At 37.0% G+C, this 19,979-nt stretch overlaps 1 protein-coding gene across 1 annotated transcript in view; it reads right to left on the bottom strand.

Moving 5' to 3' along the window:
* Positions 1-2,362: 2,362 nt before the first annotated feature.
* Positions 2,363-19,979, bottom strand: part of LOC149267250 (formin-like protein 15) — a 66,623-nt gene continuing 49,006 nt past the window's right edge. Inside the window, exons 4-5 of the mRNA XM_089432053.1 lie at positions 3,902-4,137; positions 2,363-3,763 (exon numbers count right to left, since the gene is read on the bottom strand). Coding sequence (XP_089288179.1) covers positions 2,924-3,763; positions 3,902-4,137 — 1,076 coding nt within the window. The 3' untranslated portion in view covers positions 2,363-2,923. The remainder of the gene's footprint in view (positions 3,764-3,901; positions 4,138-19,979) is intronic.

A 19,979-nucleotide genomic window follows, 5' to 3' on the forward strand; every position in this document is an offset into this window, starting at 1 on the left:
TATACTCCATACATGTTGCAACATTACTGAGTATAAAATTGATCCAACTAAATGTTTCAGTGAAAAGGACCCTATGTCTTATGGTCAAAATCATGTTTTTTTGAAAGCATTATAACTCTCTCCCTCGCTAGAAATGTTCGTCAAATTCTTATTCTTATGATCTCGTGATTGGCCTTCTAAATGCCAATGAAAGGGAGATAGGTTAACTTACATTGGTTACATCTTTTGTTTTGTAAATGAAGATTATGGTTTTAAAGTTATCCAAAGTCATCGAAAACTTTGAAAGAACATTTATCAAAACCAAAACCACATTGTACTCTAGCATTATTTATATTTTACTAGAGCATACAACCCTTGTGTTGTATATGCCAGTGTTCCACAAAGACGTGTCCCCTAGGGTCGGGTGCACGCACCCCTCGCACCCCATGCACTTGTGACGGGGCAACATCTGGGAGTGTGTTTCCCCACGCACCCTTTTTAGGGAGTCATGGGGAGACGCATGGGGTGCGTTTCCTCAGTGTGGGGGGTGAAACTCCTCAAAAGGGGTGCTTCTGGGCATCCCCTTTTGAGGGGGGACGCATCCCCCCTTGAATTTGTCTAATAGCCCCCTAAAAAAAAAAAAAATTGAAAATCACGAATTAAAAAACTTGAAAAAAAAAAAGATCAAATGAAAACACCTTTGTACATGGTAGCGTATGCACTCAACCCAAAATGGTATGTGGCAAGGATTGGTAGAATTCTTCCCATTGAAGATCCAAAGGTCTATAAGGGATTTCGAGTTAACATTACAAAGATGTATAATTCAAAAGAAGGGAGAATAATTAGGAGACAATGGATGTAATTTGCAAGTCTCAATGGTCCCTTCAACAAGCTTGATGCAAGGGAAGATTGCAATGACTTAGGCCAGGATCACCCCATTGTTTGGTGAACCATGCATGGGTGTGATTGCTCCTAAGATCCAACAACTTTCTTTTTGCTTATTGTCTCATATTGCTAGTTCCTCTGCAACAGAGAAGAATTGGTTCACATATAACTTCATCTACTCTAGCAAGAGGAATAGATTTCCCTCTGGGAGAACAAAGAAGCTAGTTAGAGTACACAATTCTCTATGTCTTGCACATAGGGAGACACTGAAGTATCAGAGGGGACCAACAACACAATGGGATGTGGATCCAATGGATAGTGCACAAATGCATAATGAAGATGGACTAGATGAGTTGTAACATGGTTTGGTTGGAGTTTTGTTGGTTACTCAAGAAGGTGTCTTTGACAAAGATAATGCCATTATATTGGTCTCGATGACTTCATGCAACAGATGGTTGTAGAGGACCAATAATTGAGATTGAGTCCTTGATGTTGATTTTATTTTCAATGTTCATTATCCATTTTTACTTTTCAGTTTTAACTTTTGAGTTGTGACACTAGATATTGATGAACTCAAACTGATTCTTGACTCCTCACTCCTAACTATTTTTGAGTTTGAAACTTTGAATTATATAAATTTTGAATTTAGTAATTTACTATTTTTGTGTTCAAACTTTAGTATCTAGTATATAGTATATAGTATACTACTAGTATGTTTTGCTTTCAATTTAGATTCTAGAATGATGAATGATGAATTTAATTGTTAAATCAATCTAGATTGTAGAATGATGAATGATATGGATCAATGTATTTGAATATTTCATTATTGAATCTCATGGTATGGATGAATGATGAGTATGTCCTATAAATGACGTATGTATCAAAATAAATGATGAGTATGGATCAACGTATGTCATTATTTAATTCAATTATAAATTTAAATTTTATGTTTGGATCAAATTTCAATGTATTACTATTAGTCTATTCATGCTTTCATTATTGAATATGAACTTGAATTTTATATATATATATATATATATATATCCTGACATCCCCCCAAACCCCCAAAATTTCCCTAAAATTTAAGGGTACTCCCACACATCCCCCTGTGCGTCTCCCCGCACCTGTGTCTTGGTGGAACATTGGTATATGCCACCTACATGTTCAACATTCAGCTATATATCTATCTCAAGAACAAGTTAATCTATGAGTAGATGAAATGATCATAGTCATTCTCTATCTCTATCTCTGGATTTAAATTGAAAGCTTGATATATGCTTCTAATGATGAAATCATCATAATCATTCTCCATCTCTGGATTCAGATTGAAAGCTTGATATGCAGTGTCCAAAGAATGCAAAGGAAATAAGAAAATATGTATCCCAATATGCTCATCTGGTTCCAATGATATTAATTGCACAAGATTTCGGAAGAGTTCTATTATTTTGCCTTCCAATTAGAAACAATGTAGTAATTGAAAAGTAACAGTTCATAGCCTGTGGAGATCTCCAAAAACATGCATACTTGGATTTCTCTGGAACCTGAATGTCACCCTGGTAATATAATCTTGCTATAATTTCTATAAGCTACTTACATATTTTGAAACTCCATTCTGTCATCTCTGGAACAATCAAATGAAAAAATTGTAAAAGAATCCCTGCATCAGTCTTCAGTCTTTATGAACAACTAAGTCAGATGCATGATTTGATATTATTTTACATGCATGCAGCAAGATGCTACAAAGTTAATACTCAAGGTCAACACTAAAACTACATAAGGCATCGCTCTAAAACTACATAAGGCATCGCTCTATTTGACAGGCACTTTTCTTTTGGACTTCGCATTGTCCAGTTATTTGGCATCCAGAATAATCAATCTTCCAACCAAAAAGGATAAAGAATACAAGGAACAAGTTCGCATCTATTAACATCGATGCAGTCTTTGGCTTTGTTAAAAGACAATGAACAAAGCCACAGACTGATTGGCCGTGATGCTATAGTGCAGCAGCTGCTTCAAGTTACTATCTACTTGAGACAAGCATTCTACATGCATAATAATGTTATGCAGATATGCTTTTATCACTAGAGCTATCACGCTTTCTTTCCATAGTCTTGGGGAAAATAGAATATGGTGAATAACGGGCTGAAATTGGGTCAAATCCTTTGTTTGAAGAACTTGAAGAATTCTGCTTCCATCTGCCAATTTCTTTGCATACATGGTCTAGGATGCCTAAGAAGTCCCTGACAATTACAAATATGCGAACTGGGTGTGCTTCCTCCTTTGTGGAATCCCCGTGAAAGTACTCGGTGATTTCCTTAACAAGCAAAAATACTCTCTCTTCTTCTTTCTGTAGTTGACCAATCTTATCCTCTGCCTGGTGCAGAAATGATGTCATGGACTTGCTAAAGTTTCCTTTCATCTCATCAGTTGTTGATCTTTGGGATTCTATCTGTCGAAACTGACCTAATTTAACAAGTTCCCTAGAAAGTTTTGACAGAGAGCTAATCAATACATCTGAATCAATTCCTGCAGCCTTTTTAACGTTGCACAGTTCAGTGCTCAGCCCTGAAACAAGCTGCAACCCCAGTTTCTTGTACTCATCTTCTTTATCTCCAAGACTTCTAATTCCACTGCCAGCCGGACCAGCTTTATGATTTGTGTTCTTAAATGTCTCTGCTGATTGCACGCCTTCTGACTTGATGATTTCCTGAACGACAAAATGCAGTAATGTTGTCTTCCCATCGATTCCCTTGATATCTGCCAATTTCAGTAAAGCATCAAGCTTAAAAGCTTGAGCCTCACCACGAAAGGTGCCAACATTCATGCGGTTACCAGTCTTGAGTACAGCTTCGAGCAACTTCAGAAATAGTCGACTGCATCTCAGTTCTTTGCATGCCAACTGTACATCAGAGAATGACAGAAATCAACAATCAACAACATTAGAGTCTCATCTGTAAATGACTGATTAATTTCCTGATCTATTGAACTATGCCTTCCCATATATAAAGAAGCATATAAAGCAAAATTGAAATTCTACCTCTAATGTCTCCAGGGACTTTTTCATATCTACAACTTCCTCTTCAAAAGTAGCCCTGAACCGCATCGCATCAATTCGCTTGAATGCAAAAGGTATATCTAGTAATGCCTTAATAAACTGCTCAGCTGGACCAAGTTTGGAAATATCACCCTTATAATCTTTGAGCCTTGCTTCTTCCTCTCTAGTAGGTTCCATCTTCATCAGTGTCTCCAAGAACTCGGTATTTAAACCCTCACCTGTTCCAAACATATCAGAACAATTGAATGAAATGCTCGAGTGTGTATTTTTCATAAGATGGTATTTTGGTTTTTGTTTCTAATTTCCTTAAAAACAAGCTAGAGTCTAAACACTTTCTGCATGTTAGAAAATCTAGAAAAAAAAAAACATGGTTATGAAATGAAAAGGAGATTAAAAGGCAATTAAATTTATTCATGCGAAGAATTAACTAGAGCTTCAATATGGAATGTTCAGCAACAAATATGATTATCTCAATCGGTGGCTGTACAAAATGGAATGAGAAACTTGCATATCCATGATGACATGTTAAAAAAGTACTAGAGCCGAAAGGAAGACCATTACTTAAACGCATATTAGAAAAAATATCAAGACGTGAGTCAGAAAAAAGAAAGAGTGGCACTGAAGTTATAAGAAAGAAATTGAGATAGATTCTCTGAATTTTCAGCACTAAGAAACCTCAAATTACTTTCCTTAAATGGTCAAGAATGAGTGCAACAAATATGAATGTAGCTCAAAAGATGCCAAAGATGGTAGTCAAAGATAGACAGAACAGTTAGTATGAAACTGTAATTTTAAGTTTTAACGGGACATCGATATGGAGTCTGCATCCATGTGCTTTTGAACAGGTTAACAACTAATATGCCAAGAAGAAAGTGATCCTTGCATGCAGATGAAGCAACTGACAATCAAAACTTACCAACCATGCTTTCCGGCAACGTAAGTCATCTGTCAAAGCAAGTCTATTCATACTGCTAAAGCAATTCAACACCATATTTCTGTACCCCAGCTTAGAGGCTCCAGGAAAATTCCATATGGCCTTTATAAACTAGTACATGGGCAATTTACAAGGTAGATATCTTAAATAAAGTGCTTTTAGTAAGATATTTTATAGGTTTGCTGTTACATCTCTGGTATTTAATTGCTGTTATGGTTGTTGAACTGTGAAAAATCTGTTAGGATGGTTCTCTGAAAGTCAGTTTTACACAAGTGAGCAACCCCTGGATGCACTGCAAAACATTTCCTGGTGCCCCCCACTATGTGAAATGCTGCAAAATGTTTCACCAAGAATGACGGACGTTTCAAATGTGGGGGAATGGCCAGGCATCCCCACAAAAAATGGGATGTCTGGTCAACCCCATGATTTCCTCCAATTTTTTGGAAAAGTAACATTACAAATAAACATGAGAATAAAACAATAATAATAATACTATAATAACCTAACTCTATTTTCCCAAGTCAATTCTCATTTGAATTTACAATTGGTGTATCAATATTGATGAGCTCCAATGGGCAATTACTCTTTAGATGTATTATTTATCATTTTGTCTTCGTACGTTTCAATTTTTTATTTTTTTGTTATAATAGTTTTAGATATAGGGTTCTGGGACCAACCGTCCCCTCCAACCCTCCTTCCCACGACACTTCCTAATATTTTGGGGTGTCTGCACACATTCCACAAGCGTGTTTCCTTGATCCTGCGTCCCCACATCCCGGAAGCTTGGTGGAACAATGATAAAAGTTTGTTATCAAACAATATTGATTATTGATTAGTTGCAGTTAGTGTTGATTAACTGCTGATACCATCGTTAAAATACTACTGTTTGTGCCCAATTAGTTTCAGATTTATATGACGAGTTTCCTTCCGTTATAATAGCAGATTGCTGGTTAGGCTCATAACAGTGGTATCAGAGCCACTTGCTTGTCAAAAGCGGAAAATACCGAGCGATAAATGATATGTATGTTTGCTGCGGCAAGTATGTTTGCTCTCATTGATGAATATTTGGGCTTATGGGAATATCTTAAATAATCTCCTAAAGAAAGTTTCTTGGAATATGTTCAATTCATATGAAGAAAAGATCAAAATACACGGGTCTTGGAATCAAGGAACCTGAAGAGAAGACTACTGCTGCTGCTATTATAGTGATGCCCATCAGTTCTGAGAACAATAAGATTATGCAGTGCAATGATGATCGTTATATTGATGGTTCATTATGTGAATCTAATCTAGATATCTGATAAAGTAGTTATTGAGGTAGAAAATTATGGTCTTGATTCTCCATCCAGTCTCAAATTAATAATGTAGAAAATAGCTCAACCACAAGATGCCTTGGCTTCCAAGAGGCGCATAGGAGTTGCTTGAGATATCAAGTGAGACTTCTTACAACCTGAAGACAAAACAACAAAGCATGGGGATCTACTTATATTCAAAGGGCAGATATAATCCTGAATGCAAGTAAGTATTTCTATTACAAGGTCATGTACGTTGCAGAAAGCTTAGCTCCTTGAATGACAAGTATTTTGAATTGCACACGTGAATAGGCAATTGTTAGACTGTTATTCCTTCAAGCAAGCAAGATTCTCACTACCAAATTCTAGAGAACAGCCACTTATTCATGGCAAAATGCCTTCAATCATGCCTCACACATTCCCGTCCGATTATTTGTTGGGTTATCTAAGGTGTTCTAGAATAGCAGGTGTGAGGTGAGCTGTGAATTATATAAGAAGAAAACTATACTTTTCTGAAAATACTGGAATCTCATAGATAGGAATGTTGTTGAAGCATAGCCATTACAGCAATCCAGGCGACTTAGATAATCATTAAAGTGAAGTGACCATTGTAGCTATCAGACATTTGTGGCTAGACAAACCTGAATATGTATTGTCGAGGCATGCTGTTATTTATCAGCGGGTAGAGATTCTCTTGGTATCAGAATAAGCAGTGAGCTCTCTATATAAAGTTGGAGTCCACACCAAATGAAAAGCTGCTGGATCTATTAGATTTGGCCTTGTCAACTGACATAACCTATAGGCTATACAATAAAAAGGGTGAGAGAATTGATAGGTTCTGGCATTGAACCCATGGCCCTGATATCACAGTGGGCAACTCTGATTATGAAGATTCTAGCTAGCAGTTGTAGGGCAGGAGATAACAACCAAAAGGGAAGATTCTTCCATGGACATGCTTTAACAGAGGATGCTTGGAGAGACCTATTAAAATCTGATGTTCTATGTTGTAACAATCACTTATTACAAAACTTCTTTATGCTGCAATATTAGTTAAGCAATTGTAGATAGAACATAAACCAAATGCACAATGGAAGACAATCAAGAACAGAATAAGACACAGAGAATTTAGGTCCAATGATCAGGGAAAAATCCACAAGGGGAAAACCAACCAGATTCTTCTTCTATTAGATATCAATTGTTCAACAAAGATACAAAGTACAATGAGAGATCAAGAGAATGAGTAAGTTCACCCAAATTTGAACAAGTTGTAGTATGAAGATCATTGATAGCAGCTGCTAATGCAAACACTGAATCAACCTTCAAGTTTTGCTCTTACTCTCCAAGTCTCTCTTCCTCACAATCTTCTTCAAGTCTCTCCAACTCTCTCTCAATTTCGAATCCTTCTTTCACAATGCACAAGTAGTGAGGGGAGAAGATATGAGACACATATATATAGGAGGAGCAACAAATTCATGCCATAAAGGAGGAGCATGCCTTAGAGTAACTCGTATGCCAAATAGGGAAGAGTAACTTAAGCCATTATGGAGAGAGGCAACACATGCCTTCAATGGAGGAATCTCGCATGCCTTGAGGAGTGTAACTCATGCCCTTTTAGGAAGTGTAACTCATGCCATTAAGGAGAGAGGGTAATGAATGCCATTTAAGGAGAGGTACGCATGCCTTTGTAACTTATGCATTTAAGAGAGAGTGTAACATATGCTTTAAAGAGTGCGTAAGAGGAATCTTTTATGACATGCCTTCAATGAGTGTGTAAGAGGAATATGCCAAGTCTTTAATGAGAGTGTAACGTAGAGTCATGTGAGACATTAAGGAGAGAGGGGTGCAAAGTATGAAGGTAAGGTGACTTGAATTTCTTTTTGATAATAATATCATAGTATCATAAGGATAATGATAATAGTAATGATAATATTGATAATTAAGTCAAAATTGAACTATTAGGATTGATTAATGATAAGTTGAGTGATTTTCCATCAACTATACTTGATTACCAATTGATACAAGGTGATTTACTATTTTTGGAAAGATATACTTGAGATGCTAGACATGACGTTCTGTTTTTAGAGAGTCGCTGCAGAATCATCAGAAATGAAATTTTATTTAAGGAACTTCATCCCTGAGCTGCCAATTTTCAACAAGACCAGGAACAGCATTGAGGATACTTTCCAAAGTGAAGAAACAACTAAGAGCTTTGAATGACCGGACAGCATGGATGACAGCAGGTCTTTGAAATTTGGACTATAACTTCTCCGGCAAGCTTTTGTTCTATCTATTAATTTAATGGATTATATGATAATTTATAGGTTCTCTGTGCTACATCTCTGCTATTTAGTTGCTGTTATGGTTGTTGAACTCTGAAAAGTTTGTTGTTATGGTTTTCTAAAAATCTGTTGTCAAACTACTGTTAATTAGGGCTGAATCCTCTGTTGTTAATGGTGAAATTGCATCTTTTAGTGATGACCTGCTGTTGTTACCATTGCTCGAATGCTACTGTTTGTGCCAAGTCAGTTTCAGATTTCAGATCTGATCAGGTTTCCAGATTTCTATTAATAGTTTCTTTCCAACATAATCACAGATTGTTGGTTAGGCAGCAGGCTCGTAACAATATTTGGAGAAAAGCCCAGTTTAAAGGGAAAGGTTGGCAAGAAAAAACAAAACATGTTTTGCATATCTCTCTGGCCTAACAGGTAAAGATCAGCAAACATGAAAGGTGGTGAATGCATTTCAAAAAGCTTCCCACTAAATTGAATTGAAAATGAAATTACACATTTACTGATTTGATTAGAAACTTAATGAATATAGGAGCATGAAATCTCAGCAGGATCTCAAATCCAGGAGACATGTCCCATATCAGATCCTAATTGTGTCGGTGTGTAGCATACCTGGCACTTGGATTTGGCAGAGGTAACTAAATTTCATAGTTCTTCTAGTTCCACCACTTAATTTCACTGATTATGTATTGGAAAGATTCACCATTCAAGTTGCCATGCTCATTAACTTAGATATCTCAGAGTCCATGCAAATATATACACTCATTTCTAACTCTTTCCTCTAGAGTGTTGATGAGACAGAAAATGTATATTTTGATTTCACCTTGAAAAATATATAATGTATTTTTTCCCTGGAAAAACAAAATATACGTTCATTTCTACAAACTTCAATCTGAACATACCATGCAGAAAACAAGAATTGAATACACATGCAAGAAGAATATCATAAAACTGGAAACAACAACAAAGATTATTCCATTAAGCTAATAAGAACATTATAGAGTGCAAATGTAACACGATATATCTATCATAAAACTGAAATAGATCATGGGAAGAACATTATAGAGTGCAAAAGGAACATGGAATATTTATCATAAAACTGAAATAGATTGTGGGAGCCAGTTGTCAAAGCAGATTTCACCACCCAATCATAGGCAATCTTGGTTGAACACCACCTCTGAACCAAGGCTATGATGTGACGGCAGGCTATGGGAAAAACAGTAAAACTGCACGTTATCTCACAAATTTCCCAGCAGCTATACACATAACCCTTGGTAGCTTATGCAATAGAACAGGTTGAAGACAAGATAGTTCAACTGATACCACTGCTGGCATACTTGCTAAGTATAGTAAGAGCCATAACAACTCAAGACTTTAACAAGAAGGCAGTACGGCAGCGGTTAGCCAGTATCCTTGCTAGCCTACTCGCTAGGGAAAGGCTTCCTTGCCATCTTACTTGTTCGGGCAAGGGATCCCGATTCCCCACCCTTGCTAGCTGACTTGCTAATATAAGGAGGTGAAATTAAATTGCAATATAACAAGATTTGTTTTAGTTTGTGTTGACACCTAATCCTCATGATTGGGTGAATATAATGTAAACAGATAAATAAGTAATATGAACAGTCACCGGGAGATGAAGTGAACAGTCTCTCCCTCATGTATATAATGAAGACCTACTTGAAGGAATAACACACGAATCAATTTTTGGTTGAGGAGTTACTGCCTGGTCTGACATGGTATCAGAGCTAGCACCATTTTTAGTTTCCCTCTGCTTTGTAACTCCCTCCTGCATATTCTGCTTATATTCTGCCCATGTTCTGCAGGCTGACATCTCTGTCATATCCCTGTGAAATCTCATTCATTGTTTAATGTATTCGTTGAAGTGCGTTACCTCTTGAACGAGTCGATTCGTTGTGTGTTTCATTTATTGTGAGTTTCGTTTCGTTGTGCGTTATACACATGTATTTACTGTGAGTTTCAACCCACGACCTGCGCTCTACAATTACTCCGCCTTACCAATGTGCCACAGTTGATTCTTCATCATGGACTCGTGGCTTTGTCCCCTTTCTGCGACAAGGCCACGCTGTGTTTGATAGGAATGCCAATTTGTCCATTTCATAGATGGTGCAAAGTATTCAAGCCAATGTTGGTCACCAAGAGCACTCTTACAGATTAATATGAGCTATGCTGCTTACCTTAGCATGGTTTATACCGCCGATTGTCATGGGAAATCTCAGAGATTCCCTTCGTGTTCCATTTCTTTGACTATTCCCCTACGTCTAACCTGACATTTGCAGTCGAATGGTAGAAACCGCGGTTCGAACCATAAGGCTTTCGATGTTACAGTGGCCACACGTCTGGAATCTTGGTGCCAAATTAATGCAAAGACTATCTCACAATATCAGCCGGAGGACCACTTGAACGCATTCTCCAAGCGATGACAGCTTATTATTAGTTGTGCACGCGGATTGGAAGAACAGAGAAGCAGAGAACTCGTTCTGGCGCTGATTTGGAACAGTTCTAGGCACTCTTGGTTTGGGGGATTATTTGGAAGGAGGTACCATTGTATTTTTGTTTACATTTGCTGAATGGCTGGAAGCAAGATCGAGTGAAAAGGCGCCTGAGTCTGCTGTGTGAATGATGGTATATATGTTGAAGTTTTTTTGGCATACACGTTGAAGTTTTTTCACATAACGTTGGCATATACTTTGAAAGTTTTTGGTATATACATTGAAGACTTTTTGGCATGTAAAATGTGTTAATAGCCACGCGTTGAATGTACTTTGAACGCTGTTGAATGTACTCTTAACGTTGTTTAACACATGGAATTGTATTGAAGTTTTATGGTATATACGTTGAGATTAGATTGGTGAAGACCAAATTCAGATAGCTTTGTTTCCTTTTCATGTAAAACAATTCAAGAACATTGCGAAAAAAATGATGAGGAAGAGATTTGAAATCATTTGAGAATGCATAGTTGATCTATGTTTTACATTTTCACTAAAGACAAAGACAATACAAAGCCCTATATGGAGAGAATGCCCTTTTGAAATGTAATTTGAAAAAAAAAAAAAAAAATTACCACTAGAAGTACAATTTTGCTGTATATTGGCAGAAGTATTTTTCTATCAATAGAAGTAATTTTTTTACAGAATGCATTCAATCATATCCATGGCGGGAATAGTTCTCACTGGCAAGGAGAACTATCCTGAATGGTCTCGAATGATAAAACACACCCTCATTTTCAATGAATTATGGAAAGGAGTGTGTGTCGGAGACAGACAATGAACCAGTACAACCTACCTCAGACAAAGAGCTCGTCATTTGGGAAAACAAGAACAGCAAAGCTTATGCATTAATCGCAGCATCTGTAAATGAAGAGGTGAGTCGCCATATTTCGTCATTTTCAACTGCCTTTGAAGCCTTACAAAAGCTGAAAGAACTCTATGACTCACATTCTGCACTTGAAGTTGTTCAACTCATGATTAAACTCTTCACTCTTGAACTGCAAAATAATAATCCTCTTACTCTTGCATCTGAAGTAAAGTCTATAATGCGTGATATCAAATCCACTAAGGTTGAATTGGATATTCCTCTTATCGCTTTTCTCAAGGCACTTTATCCTACTTACTACAATTATCTTGAGTCATTGCAAGCAAATGGAAATCTCAAAGATATCACCTTTGACTCTCTTGTGAAAAAGTTTGTTGAAAGAGAGAAAGCTTTTGGAAAGAAGACAGCCCCTGAATCTTCTGAAGAGGTTGTGTGCCTTGCTCATAAAGAAAAGCATCCTACTCAAGATTCTTCAAGAGGAAGAGGTGGTCGAAGAGGAAAAGGAAGATATTTCAGAGGCAGGGGGGCAGACTTTCTGAAGGAGAACAAGTAGATTTGCACTACATTCACTACAAAAGAAATGGATCACATGATGCCTCTACATGCAAGCTACCATGGGACAAACTTAGCAGAAAAGAAACCAACAGAAAAGTAAAATTGATGATACAAACAAAGGTAAAGCACCTGAATCCGCTCGCTATGTTGTGGCACAATGTAATATTGGAGTAATTTAATGCTTCACTTGCTTCTTGGAAAAATGATTGGTTGCTTGATTCAGGAGCAACCTGCCACATGACTCATAAAAAAGATTTTTTTGAAAAATTTATTGACAATGTTGATGGAGCAGTATACTTTGCAGACCAATCAAAAAACAAGCCATCAGGGCTTGGCACAATCAGACTTAAACTGCCTGGTCTTCCAGACTTTCTTTTGCATCATGTTCTATATCTCCCACAACTCAAGAGAAATTTGCTATCCTTGGTTCACATCCGTCAGCAAGGTCACTCCATTCATATGTTTGATGGCAAGCTTGAGGTAAGAAAAGCAACTGACCACTCACTTGTCATGAGGGGAATAGAAGAAGAAAGACTTCTCAAGCTGCAAGGAACCTTTGCTCGTGCACAACATTTCTCATACAATTCTCATCATGAAGAAGGTATACTTCCATCAAGTTTATTATGGCATGCTAGATTTGGACATTTGAACTATGACAGCCTCCACTTGTTGAAGAAAAATGGTGTTGCTGGTTTGCCTAAAATTCTTAGGAAATTTAAGCAATGTGATGCTTGTATTCTAGGAAAGCATAGCAAACAGTCTTTTCATGATTCACATTCAAGAGCACAAAGAAAACTTGAACTCATTCATTCAGATTTATGTGGTCCAATGCATGTTCCTTCTGCAAAGGGAAATAAATATATGATGACATTTATTGATGACGACACTAGAATGTGTTGGGTTTATTTATTGAAGAATAAATCTGATGCTTTTCAAACATTCAAGAATTTTCATCAATGGATTGAAAATGATGCACAATCTCATATTGGGTCTATTCGCACAGATAATGGAAAAGAATACACATCAAATGAATTTGAAAACTATCTTCGCCAACGTGGGATCAAACATCAAACAATTGTACCTTATAATCCCCAACAGAATGGTGTAGCTGAAAGAATGAATAGGACAATCTTAAATATGGTACGATCCATGCTCTTCTTCAAAAATGTAAAGATAATGTTTTGGGTTTGATGTTGTTCTATGTGTTGCGTATATAAAGAATAGATGTCCATCTAATGTTATTAGAAACAAGACCCCTTAGGAAATGTGGTATGGACATGTTCCTTCGGTAAAGCATCTCAAAGTCTTTGGTTCCACCTATTATGCCTTGATACCAAAGGTACATAGAAACAAACTTGGTGCTAGAAGTCGTAAGTGTATTTTCCTGGGGTATTCAAACACCTCCAAAGCATATCGTCTCTATGATGAAGTAAATAACAAGTTTGTTGTATCTAGAGATGTAATTTTTCTTGAACCATCCAAAACTGACAATGTTGTTGAGCGGCAACTTGATCGCTTAGATAGATTCGCAAAAGCAAAATCATTTCAAGAATTTGATAATCAGATTCCACATCTTGAAGGGGGGATTCCTATATTAGATCAACATGTGGAATCTTCTTCTGAAGAACACTCTCCCCCGCATGAAACTCCAACAACAGATGATGCTTTAAGTGATGTGATTGATAGAATTGGGAGACTCAATCTTGATTCAGTCCCAACTCAATCAACGAAGCAGCCTGGACCATCTAAGAAAGGTCCCCCAAAGTGGCTGACAAAGACACTTGAAAGTGTTCATCCTGATGAGGTTGGAAAGACAGGAACTAGAAATTCAAACCAGCAAAATGGAGGTGATATGGATGACTCTAATTCACCTGTTGATATGGATGTTTCTTATGATTGTGAATTGAACTTGTCTATAGATTTTGAACCAACTTCCTTCAAAGAAGCTGCTTCTCATGGTGAATGAAAAGAAGCGATGCAAAAGGAGTATGATGCCCTCATAAAGAACGGCACTTGGAAGCTGATTGATCCTCCATTAGGAACCAAACCAATAGGCTGCAAGTGGGTCTACAAGAACAAGTATAAAGCTGATGGCTCACTTGACAAGCACAAATCTAGGCTTGTGGCAAAAGGTTTTGCACAGAAGGAAGGGGTCGATTATGAGGGGACTTTTGCCCCCACAACAAAATGGGCTACCATTCGGACAATCTTTGCACTAGCAGCTCAGAACGATTGGAAAGTCCATTAAATGGATGTAAACATTGCTTTCTTAAATGGAGATCTAAAAGATAATGTTTTTATGTCTCAACCTGAAGGATTCGCTGTGAAAGGACATGAACATAAAGTATGCAAACTTGTGAAGTCCTTGTATGGCCTCAAACAAGCAATGCGACCCTGGTATGAAAAACTAACTGAGCATCTTTTGAAACTCAATTTCAAACATTATGATCTTGATGATGCAACTTTATTTGTCAAGAAAGTTGGCAAAACAGTTGTATATCTTGTGGTATATGTAGATGATCTTTTGATGACAGGGAACAATGAAAGCTGCATTGCATCCATAAAGAAGGAATTGGGGAAAAGTTTTGAAATGACTGATTTGGGCTATGTTCATTACTATCTTGGCATTGAAGTAACCCAACATCCGAAGTCCATATTTCTTTCTCAAAAGAAATACATCGGATATCTATTGAACAGGTTTGGCATGATAGAATGCAATCCTCTTACTACTCCAATGGAACAAAACTTAAAGCTCACATCTATTGAAAGAAAAGAATTTGAGGATGCAACAAACTATAGACAGCTTGTAGGAAGTCTCAACTACCTAACTACTACCAGACCAGACATTTCGTTTGTTGTTGGAATCCTCTCCAGGTTTATGCAAAAACCTTGTGAGGGACATTGGCCTGCTGCAAAAAGAGTTCTAAGGTACTTGAAGGGAACTCAAGACTTTGGAATCAAGTATACACAGGTGGACGATTTCAGCTTGATTAGATACTCTGATTCAGACTTCGATGGAGACAAAGAAACTGGGGTATCTACTTCAGGATATGCTATGAGTCTTGGATCAGGAGTTGTCTCTTGGAGATCACGCAAACAATCAGTTCTAACAGATTCCACAACAGAAGCAAAAGACATGGCAGCAGCTGAAGCAACAAAAGAAATTGTGTGGCTCAGGAAAATTCTTGAGGATTTGCAGGTAAAACAAGTACAATCAACTCCACTCATGATTGACAATACCTCTGCAATAAAGTTGGCCAAGAACCCAAAGTTCCATGATCGAACGAAGCACATCAATACTAAATATCATCTGATTGGACATCATGTTGAGGCCAAAACAATCCATCTCTGTCATTGTTCCACTAATGAGCAAATTGCAGACATCTTCACCAAAGCGCTTGGAAGAGAAAAGCTTGAACAATTCAGAATGATGCTTGGCCTCACCAACATCCCTTCAGATTTAATGGGGGGAAATGTTGACACCTAATCCTCATGATTGGGTGAATATAATGTAAATAGATAAATAAGTATTATGAACAGTCATTGGGAGATGAAGTGAACAGTCTCCCCCTCATGTATATAATGAAGACCTACCTGAAGGAATAACACACGAATCAATTTTTGGTTGAGGAGGTACTGCCTGGTCTGACAGTTTGTCAACGCTATCCCTCACGGCATCAGGGAATCATCCATATACTCTGCACTATGCCCACGACTAACCCCAACTCCAGATTGTAAAAATTCCTAGATCTAACAATCTCAGGAATCCTACCGCAACCAGCTGAATCTACTTCTCCTAGATTGTAAATTATGTTACAAACTTATTTCAGATTTGTTCATGAAATATAGAAGCAAATTACTGAAGCAACCTACACCAATTAAATATGATTCTGAAACATAGAAATTGAGCAAGGAAAATAGAAACACATAAGACAATTATTTTTGGACAAAAGTCCCCGGAAAAACCCAATGCGGGAAAACAAATGCAACAGCTTTGAAGCTTTTATATTATTAAGCAGTAGCAAATTCTGAATACATCACTAAATACCTCACAAGGTGATTCAGTGACAGAGAGCAATATTGACAAAAGCTTTGTGAGTTTACCTCACACAATCACTGAGAAATTCTGGCTGATCCAGCCCCAAACTGACTGTTCCCCAGTGTTTCTGGCTGCATCTGCGCAGTGTCTGCGTCAGCCCAACATCAAGCTCTCTGGGTGCTGCGTTACTTCTCTAGCTGGTCGATCTGCTGCCCAGGAGATTTAATTTCTACTTCCCAGTCTCACACTTCGGCTCTCGGCTTCTGAAATTCGAATTCCTCTGTAGATTTTAGACTCCTCTCTCTCCCTCTGCACTGCTTCTGCATGGCCCTTCTGGCCCTGCATCAACCTCCGCGTCAAGGCTTCTGGATCACTCACTGCCTCTCTCTGTTGATGTATCTTTGGCTGAAAATCTCTCTCTTCTTCGGAAGCTCCCATCCTTGCCTCTCAACTACAAGAGATTTCTTCAATCGATTTTCCTCTTGAGAACTCCTAACTTTATAAAATCTATTTCTTCGATCGCTCTGTATGATTTCCAAATGACCCTCAAGCCCCTTCTTATATCTTCATGTTGGACAACCAACAACCTAGATTAAAACATAATCAAAGGCTCAGATTGTTTTGGCTTGATCTATGGCCTTTTCTAGAAGTTTCACCCCTGATTAGATTAATACCCATTAATATTTTAATTTTCCTAAGTTTAGACTTAGAAACCCCATTAAAAATATTAATTATTTTAATAAAATCACTTATGGGTGGAATTTCCCAAAACGCTTTCTAGGTTCTTTGGAATACTTGTGCCCAAGCCTCCCTGCAAAATTTGAGGCTTAGAGCACATCCGATGCTACACCAAATCAACACAAATCCCATTCATGTATAGAGGTATGGGCTTAGGGTATTAGCGTCTAATTGCAGGTTCTTCGTTGTTCTCATTTGCTTGCTTGCGCTTCACATGAGCATTAAAATTTAGTGTTACAAATATCACGATACTATTAGAATGTTGTGATATATGGTGCGTGATTTTACAAGAGATGATATTATTGTGGAAAAAACTACATGATATTTTTGTATCCAAGATATTATTGTAATAAATTGAAAATATCACAATATTTTAGGAATATGTCATGAGTCAAAGGAAACTATTGCCTTACTAGCATCAATAACACTTTATAATCCAATTTTGGCATTTTTACTCTCATTTTGAAAAAGAGTGGTAGGAGATTGAGCTATGAAGAGTTTGTCACCCTGGTAATTAATGGTAATATTAGATTTTACTTATATTTGACGTTCTCCTTTATTTTTCCTTATCTATATTTTACATAACTTTTTAACATTACCATTAATTGTCCTAAATGTTTGATAGTGGTTCCAACCTCGTTGGACTTCATATGGAGAAAATTGAATCTCATATCCCATTCAGATTCAGCGGACTTAACAGTTTTCAGGATTGGCAGGATTTTCACATTTCCATTGGACACCATCCTGTATAAGGGTATGGGATTGACATTTAATCAAAATCACCAAACCCTTTATGTACCTTGATGTTGGTGGTGCTGATTGTTGAATTCTTTTATCAAGACATTAATAAATATAAAAAATGTACCCATCACTTGCAAAATTACTAATTAGGAAAGCTAAACTTTTTCTACCTTATTTAAACACTTGGATTAGGGAGTTTCATCAAAATTGGAGGGTGTCATAGCTGTACCTGAAATTTGAAGGTAGAGGCAAAGTCTAGAGGGGGCAGACGGTGCTACTAATGTCGAGGATCCCAATAGAGGCAATGATTTTGACAATATGCAGTTATTTGTTGCAGCTTGATGTTTTTTGGACTCTAGAGGCCATTTACACTATTTTGTTTTGGATGTGTATTGTGATTTGCACTTAGTGCCATTTTTTTATATTCATGCTTAGTACTTACATGCTATATACATGATCAACTTTTGCATATTGGGTGTCTGTTGGTTTGAATATATATATATATATATATATATGTGTGTGTGTATGTGTGTTTGTTTTTTAGTAGACTGGTTCAAAAACCAGTGCGGAGACCAGTTCTGATTCTGGTTTTAGACACATTTATTACTTTTAATGTGATTTTCTATCAGCATGTTAACACTTAGAAGTTAGGACTCAAGATAGATATCAGATTTTACAATCAATGTGTGATGTATCACTTGACATCTTATATATCTTATGTATCAGTTTCATTTTCATATTTATGTGAATGTATTTGTTTGATGTTGTTGTTTTAAATGTCCAAAATATGAAATAGGAATACTTTTTCCTTTTAAAGCTTGCTGATATTTTCCCTGATACTATGGATGAGTTATATTCCAAATCCTTGACAATATATTTGCCAACATTATAGAAGTAACATTGCATCAGATGTGAATAATAGGAAGATGAAGCGCTTCTTGAACATGGAGCATATGTATTTGGTGGATAGCTGGTAAGCATTTGATGTGCATAGTACTTCGGTGGCATTTTATTCCTGCATAGGCTTAGGATTTTGGCCTCTAATTGCAGGTTATTTTTTACTCTTATTCGCTTGCATGAGCTTCACGTGAGCATTAGATGTGTGAACACTGAATAGCATGAAAAGTAATACTTTCCATGTCTGAAATGGAGCATGTATACTTGGAGGATGGTGAGCATTTAATATGCATAGGACTGAGGTTCTCATACGTTCTCGCTTGCGTGAGCTTCACGTGAGCATTAAATGTGTGAATAGCATGAAAACGAATCCTCATAAGTTTCGGATCATATATACTTGGAGGATAGTCAGTGAGCATTTAATGTGCATCGGATTGAGGTGGCCTTTTATCTTTCAAGATGTTTCTCTCTTAGGGTACTTCTTGTCACTCAAAAATGGAATGATTAGGTGAAAGGAATTTCTCACATTAGGAGCCCCCTCTCTCTCCTAAGGAAATCAAGTTCCACATGTTATATTTGTTCACAATATGTTTAGTTCATGCACTTTCTTGGGATCTATGGTTGCCTAAACTAGCATCCAAGTGGAAATTCCAACCACCAATGCTACCTTGGGTTAATGGATGGGAATTATGCCACTGTCATCTTAACACAATTTCCCCTTCACTTTTGGCCAGCTCTCACAGGCCAAGGTGGGTATGCCTTATCCTATTGATAATTAAGTTTGGTAAATCTTAATAGTGATTAAGCATTGATACCAATGATTTACTTCAATGACATGAATCCCACCAAGATATACCAAAGTAAAGTTACTTGTAGGTGATTTGTGCTTTAAGATAATACTTCAAGATAAAGGGCATAAATTACAATCATCCACTTAGATATGTTATTAATTAGGAAATAGAGGATTAGTGCCAAATTTGATTCATAAAGTGTACAATAAAAATAACATTAGATTTGCTATAGTTTGATTAACATCCCAAGATAATAACAACTTAGAAGTAAACAACTCCAATTAATGAAACGACAAGAGATGTAACATTTAAACATCAAATGACCTTATGTAATGTACTTTCAGTGCAAATCAATTATGTACTTAGTTGAAGACAAGTCCAAGGTGAAACTTAGGCTGTCCTTAACTTTTCAAATCTGTTTATCAGTGATCTGTTGCAGATTTCCAGATTTG

This window comes from Pinus tabuliformis, chromosome 6 (genome assembly GCF_031772625.1).
Source record: "Pinus tabuliformis cultivar Carrire ecotype Pingquan chromosome 6, CPIR1, whole genome shotgun sequence".
Taxonomy (NCBI): domain Eukaryota; kingdom Viridiplantae; phylum Streptophyta; class Pinopsida; order Pinales; family Pinaceae; genus Pinus; species Pinus tabuliformis.